A 5,919-nucleotide genomic window follows, 5' to 3' on the forward strand; every position below is an offset into this window, starting at 1 on the left:
AGTGCGCGTGCGCGACTTCGTCACCGTCCCACCTGCACGTCACGCCCCGCCGTCGCTCGCTCTGGGCCCGCTGGACGCGGCCGCCCGCCCGCCAAGCTACGACCTCAAGCTCGCCACGCGCCGCCTCTCGCGCGCCGTCGCCGCCACGCAGACCGCCCCGGACTGGGACCCGAGCCTGGTCGACTCCTTCCTGGACTGGGACGACGCGCGCCACGACGGTACCTCGCCCCCGGACCATCACGCACAGGACTCGGAGCCCACGGCCGCAGCCGCCCCGCCCCAAGTGGCGCACGACCGCTCGCTCGCGCCGCCCGTCTTCGTCATCGAGGACGCCAGCCACATCGCCGGGCTGCGCGATATCGTTTCACGCGGCGACGCCGTGTCCGAGTCCGCCGCGTCGGGGGGGCGCCGCCGCGCGCTCGTGTCGTCCATTGACGCGCGCCGTGCCTCCACCTCGAGCACGGCATCGTCGTCGTCGTCGTCGGCGACGACTGAGCTGTCCACCACGTCGTCGTGCGACCCGACCGTGGCCACGCCGTCGTCGTCCACGCGTGGCGGCAGCCAACGCACTCACTCCGCCGGGTCCTCGTCGACTGGGTCGGACTCGCCGCGCTCGCACCCTCGCGGCGGCAGGAGTCGCCGGACGCTCATCAACTCCACAGGCTTGTCGCCCGTCAAGTACACCTTCCGCCCGCCCGTGCCGGCCCGGTTGAAGGAGGTGCCATCGCCCGCCGTCACAGAACGCTGCCGCGACAGGCACGAAACCGGCGTGCCGGTCGTCGGCGTCGGCGTCGGCCCAGCCGTGTGGCCGTATCGGACACGCATCCAGGCGGCGGGTGCCGGCGCGTCGGACCGGGGCGTGCCTGCGGGGCCCGTGACGCCGCCGGACATGGTAGCGGCATTTGGGGGGATGGAGGGGCTTTCGAGGATGCCCAACATACCGATGAGCCCACCGTTGTTGGCAATGAGCATTTTCAGAAAGGGGAAGAGAGAGAGTAATGAGAGCGCCAGGTCGAGTGCAGCGTCGACGAGTACTGAGTACTATGAGGACGAGTACACCAAGTTCATCGAAAAGAAGGCAGCTGGAAGCCCGTTGAGGATTCCGGGCAAGCCTTACTTGGCAAAGATGATGAATAATGAGTCGTGGGTTGGAAAGTCGAATCCCATGGAGTGCAACCGCAGCAACTCGACCGTGTCCGTGGCCACGTCAGATGATGAGTATGACCCGAGTCATGAGCGTCTGACGAATATGAAGGGGTGAGGGGTTGAGCCTGGGTTGTCGCTTTTGGGCGCATCGCTTGCTTGGTTGCTCGCTGGCTGCGCTCTTTCTATTATTCTCCGGAGCGACCGTATATTAGTCTTTATTAAAACTGCATATAACAGACTTTTTTCGTGACTGGGGTGAGAGAGACTTTTGCTCTAATCGGGAACTAAAACTAGTTGACGCTGTGCAATGCTACTCTGTAAGAATTAATTGTAGGGAAGAGGTCGAATGCCTTGCGATTGCGTGAGGCTGATTTTCAAAAACCCCCTCCAAAAGACATAAAATGCACTAAAATAGCCAAATTCTCGGAAACGACACAACAAATACCAACAAACACCGCGACCGCGACTGTGTCATCGCGGCTCCCATCCCGCATGTCAGGTTGCAATCGTTAACCCACTTCGCGTCGCGTCCACCCACCATCCCTCAACACAAACCAGCCAAATTCTAACTTGTCGCTTACGCTTCCCTCCCCAGTGGGCAATGTTTCAAACAAGTTGAAAGCCTGCACTGTGACCCACTCCAGTGGACGGAAAGCCGCTGACGGCACTATCATCCCACACTGCGCCTCTCCACGCACCCTCTTTGTCTGCTACTGCAATTCCCCCCGCTATCATCAAGATGATAAACCCCGTGGAGCGCACGGGCGAGTTCCTCGCCGCGCTCGCCTCGCACCACAACGTGTCCGACAAGACCAAGCCTCTCGTGCAACGCCCCGATCCGTCCACGCAGCACGAGTTCACGCAGCTCGCCGTGGAGCTGACGACGCGCATCGCTGAGATGCAGACGTTTGTGTCTAAGTGTCAGCGACGGTATGAAGACTTCTCGCCGCGCGGCATGAAGGATGCGGAGCGCGACGAGATCGACTCGGCGGTGGCGCAGTTTCTGCGTACGGCGATGGCGCAAATCGACGTGCTCAAGGCGGACGCCGTGCGCGCACTCGAGCAACGCACCGGCGGGTCGTTCCCGGCGCATCAGCTGGGCGTGGTCGTCATTTTGAACGAGGACCTGCAGGGCGTGAGCAAGCTTTCGGAGGGACTGCGCGGCGTGCGGATTAGACGGGCGATTTCGGATAAGAGTAAGGTCACGGTCAAGTATAACGCGGACGTGGCGCGGGAGATGGCAGCGGAGAGGAGGGAGCGGGAGAGGCGGGAGGGCGGGACGGAGGAGGACGACGAGGGGTTGGCGGTGCTGGAGCAGGCGTTTGAGCGAGAGAACGAGGCGCTCGTGACAGAGCTGGTGGAGACGCGGGAGCAGGTGCGGGAGGCGGAACGGACGGTGTTTGAGATCGCCAATTTGAATCATGTGTTCGCAACCAAAGTGTTGGAACAGGCGAGGGAGATTGAGACATTGTATGAACTGGCAGTGGAATCAACGGAGAATGTGGAAAGGGGGAATAGAGAACTAAGGAAGATGAAGAGGAGGGGGCCGTTGTTGCAGTATGGGTTTGCGTTGTTTGCAGTGTTGTTGACACTGGCGATTTTGTTTTTGGACTGGATGGCGTCGAGGCGTTCTTTTTTCTTTATATAAACTTGTACTAACGATACGGACATGGTCCAAGCATCGATTGTTGAGGTGTGTTGACAAAGATGTTCGGGAAGAGGGGGGAAGCTGGTCAACTTGACGAGGACGACGCAGGCGATGATGGGGACCTCTTCATTTTTACTCTTCTTTGTCGATTCATGAGAATCGCCATCGGGGAATAGAAATGTAAATTTCACACCACTGGAGGGTACTGTACAACACAGGTACGTATGATGTCAACACCGCTGCCGACGTTGTCGCTCCATCATTGCTCCAAAGTCGACCCATCCCCCATCACTCTTGTCCGACCGTTCCAACCTTGCCCTACTTCACCCCCTCCCCACTGCGCTCTCCACATCACCCTGCACAGTCGCGCGACCCAGCACATGGACCCATCGCAAACCCTCGCCAAAGCAAGGCGCTGGTGAACAGCCACCGCACCGCACCCTGGTGACGAGCACAGCGTGCTCCAGGCCCGCCCGCATCGTCGCAGTCTCCGCCCGAACCTAAGCCATGGTCCTCGCCGTCGGCAATCCCCACCGCGCCTTGCGCAACCGCCTAGGAAATCTCTCCGTGTCCATGCTCAATCTCCTAGCGTCGGACTCCAAACCGCGCCACGTGCACAGCGCGCTCAACGTTCTCATCTCCCGCGTCGTCGTCGGGCTCTTCTCCGCCTCGCTGTTCCTCTTCTTCCTCAGCGGCCTGCGCTCTGGATACTCCCCCTCTGCCCATAGACTCGCACCGATCACCAGGGGCGACGCCGACTCCGCGATCGCGCAGCAGCTCAAGAGCGACTTGTCGGCCGAGGACTACCCGCTACACATGGTGTCGGAGAGTCAGCCGTTCAAGATGTCGGGCTCCGCGGCGAATGCGGGCGACTCGCAGAGTAGCTTGGTCGAGGCTCGCTCGGATAGGGAAGTTACCGTTGCACCAAATATTGACAGCGATGAGGAGCCCGTCGCGAGGATGATCGTCATCACAATGGACAGGGAGGAGTCGTTGGTTCGCCTCCTGGATTCGCTGGTCAAGGCCAATTATGGAGAGGATCACGTCGATTTGGATATTTGGATTGACAGGGCGAATGACAAGCCCATTCATGAAGGCGTGTTACATGCATGCCAAAAGGTCATTTGGAAGCAGGGCACCAAGACGGTGCACAAGCGCGCTGCAAATGCGGGTCTGTATCAGCAGTGGATCTACACATGGAACATCACATCGGAGACGACCGAGTTCGCCGTCATTCTCGAGGACGATCTTGAGGTGTCTCCGGCGTTTTACCAATGGTTGCGTGTCGCCCGCGCGGCGTACGCGCAGGATTCTGATGTTGGTGCTTTTACACTACAGCGATCGACTTTGCGACCGCGCGGAGCGTCGCGGCCACTGGATATTCCAGCCGAGCATCCGGTGTTTAAGTACCGGTTGCTGGGGACATGGGGATTCGCGCCGCAACGGGACACGTGGGTCGAGTTTAGAAAGTGGTTCGAGGAAAAACGAGCGCGAGGGGAGAAGCCGTACGTGGACGGGCTTATTACGACGCAGTGGTATAAATCGCAGGAGAAAGATGGGTTTGCGCCCAACATGTGGAGTCAGTGGTGGATTAAATTTGCGGATGAGAAGGGGTATTTTACGGTGACGGGTCATCTGCCCGACGGGACTTCGCTGGCATCCAATTGGCGGGAATCGGGGTTACATTACTCAAAGAACAAACCCTCGGCGGATTTCCCGGTGTTCCGGGGAGGCGATGACGAGTTCATCATGCCGGACAATCCGATCCTCGTAGATTGGGACGGTCAAATCATTTCCGCGAAGGACTCGGGATCTTCCTGATATGTACAACTGTATAACTGTAACACCTTATTGCCGTAGTCGCTCTCGCACAAAGTAAATATTCTCCTCATGATCACCGCAAGGCATGCATATGAACGAAAGCATGATAATCAGCGTCGAGCAAAGCCGGCATATTTACAAAAATGCTACCAGCCTGAACTTCGCAACCAGCACCAAGCGCACCCAAGGCGACTAGTTAGTCCCAGCGGAAGTCCTGTACAGTCTTGAAAAAGTGGGCGACATTGTCTTCCGGCGTGGATGGATAAACGCCATGCCCCAAGTTACAGATATGCCCCGTCCTGCCCGCCTTCTGAATAGTATCCAAGGTCCTTTCCGCGATGAAGTCCTTGGAGCCCAACAAAACTGCCGGGTCAATATTGCCCTGCACCATGACCTTCGGTCCCAGCCTCTTGCGGGCCTCGGCCATATCGACGGTCCAATCGACCGAGACGATATCGACGCCCGTGGCAGCCATGCGCTCGAGCAACATACCTCCTTGCGAGATGTACATAATGAACGGTACGTCCGGATGCACAGCCTTGACCTTGTCCACAACCCTCTTTTGATAAGGGGCGGCAAACACATCGTAGTCCAGCGGGGACAACTGCCCCGCCCAGGAATCGAACATCTGCACGACCTGGGCGCCAGCGTCGATCTGGAAGATACAATAGGCAGCAATGTTATCTGCAAACTTAGTCAGCAAGGTGTGCAGCAACTGGGGCTCTGTAAAGGCCATCTTCTTAATAGTGGTATAACTCTTGGAAGAGCCGCCCTCGATACAGTATGTAGCCAGGGTATACGGGGCGCCAACAAAGCCGAGGATAGCAGCCTGGCCATCCACCTCCTTCTTGAGGGCCTGCAGCGTCTCCCTAACGAACGGGGCGGTCTTCTCACAATCGAGCTCATGCACGGCGTCGATCTGCTCCTTAGTCCTGAGCGGGGGGTCGATGACCGGGCCGCGATCCGGGATATCGAACGGGACGCCCATGCCGGGGAGCGGGGTGAGGATGTCCGAGAAGAGGATGACGCCGTCCGGGCGGAAGGCGCGCCACGGCTGCAGCGAGATCTCGATTGACAGCTCCGGGTTCTCCGAGCGCTCGCGGAACGACGGGTGGCGCTTCGCCAGCTCCTGGTAGACCTTCATGTAGCGGCCGGCCTGGCGCATCATCCACACGGGCGGGCGCTCGACCTTCTCCCCGCGGCCGGCGCGCACGAGGAGCGGGGCCTCCGTGCCGACCGCGGCCGAGGCGCGCGGCGTGCGGCGCGGCAGAGGCGTGCGTGAGGAGGGCGCCGGCACGGAGCGG

General features: G+C 59.6%; 5 protein-coding genes across 5 annotated transcripts; 3 read left to right on the forward strand and 2 right to left on the reverse strand.

Annotated features, from left to right (window-relative positions):
• Positions 1–1,885: 1,885 nt before the first annotated feature.
• Positions 1,886–2,794, forward strand: CHC_T00008524001 (Syn18). Its single transcript, XM_005715773.1, has one exon. The coding sequence runs from the start codon at positions 1,886–1,888 to the stop codon at positions 2,792–2,794; it is 909 nt and encodes a 302-aa protein (XP_005715830.1).
• Positions 2,795–3,117: 323 nt separating this feature from the next.
• On the reverse strand, positions 3,118–3,273 carry CHC_T00004432001 (hypothetical protein). Its single transcript, XM_005715774.1, has one exon. It carries the CDS (start codon positions 3,271–3,273, stop codon positions 3,118–3,120), a length of 156 nt encoding a protein of 51 aa, XP_005715831.1.
• A 28-nt stretch (positions 3,274–3,301) lies between these two features.
• On the forward strand, positions 3,302–4,615 carry CHC_T00004433001 (hypothetical protein). Its single transcript, XM_005715775.1, has one exon. It carries the CDS (start codon positions 3,302–3,304, stop codon positions 4,613–4,615), a length of 1,314 nt encoding a protein of 437 aa, XP_005715832.1.
• An 85-nt stretch (positions 4,616–4,700) lies between these two features.
• Positions 4,701–4,811, forward strand: CHC_T00004434001 (hypothetical protein). Its single transcript, XM_005715776.1, has one exon. The coding sequence runs from the start codon at positions 4,701–4,703 to the stop codon at positions 4,809–4,811; it is 111 nt and encodes a 36-aa protein (XP_005715833.1).
• On the reverse strand, positions 4,812–5,783 carry CHC_T00008531001 (Uroporphyrinogen decarboxylase 2, chloroplastic). The gene has a single exon (XM_005715777.1). The coding sequence runs from the start codon at positions 5,781–5,783 to the stop codon at positions 4,812–4,814; it is 972 nt and encodes a 323-aa protein (XP_005715834.1).
• Positions 5,784–5,919: the final 136 nt, after the last annotated feature.

This window comes from Chondrus crispus, genomic scaffold (genome assembly GCF_000350225.1).
Source record: "Chondrus crispus Stackhouse genomic scaffold, scaffold_230, whole genome shotgun sequence".
Classification (NCBI taxonomy): domain Eukaryota; phylum Rhodophyta; class Florideophyceae; order Gigartinales; family Gigartinaceae; genus Chondrus; species Chondrus crispus.

What these genes read in the sequence shown, in the direction of transcription:
- CHC_T00008524001 (XM_005715773.1), top strand. Translation starts at nt 1,886, where the DNA reads ATGATAAACCCCGTGGAGCGCACGGGCGAGTTCCTCGCCGCGCTCGCC.
- CHC_T00004432001 (XM_005715774.1), bottom strand. Translation starts at nt 3,273, where the DNA reads ATGCGGGCGGGCCTGGAGCACGCTGTGCTCGTCACCAGGGTGCGGTGC.
- CHC_T00004433001 (XM_005715775.1), top strand. Translation starts at nt 3,302, where the DNA reads ATGGTCCTCGCCGTCGGCAATCCCCACCGCGCCTTGCGCAACCGCCTA.
- CHC_T00004434001 (XM_005715776.1), top strand. Translation starts at nt 4,701, where the DNA reads ATGCATATGAACGAAAGCATGATAATCAGCGTCGAGCAAAGCCGGCAT.
- CHC_T00008531001 (XM_005715777.1), bottom strand. Translation starts at nt 5,783, where the DNA reads ATGATGCGCCAGGCCGGCCGCTACATGAAGGTCTACCAGGAGCTGGCG.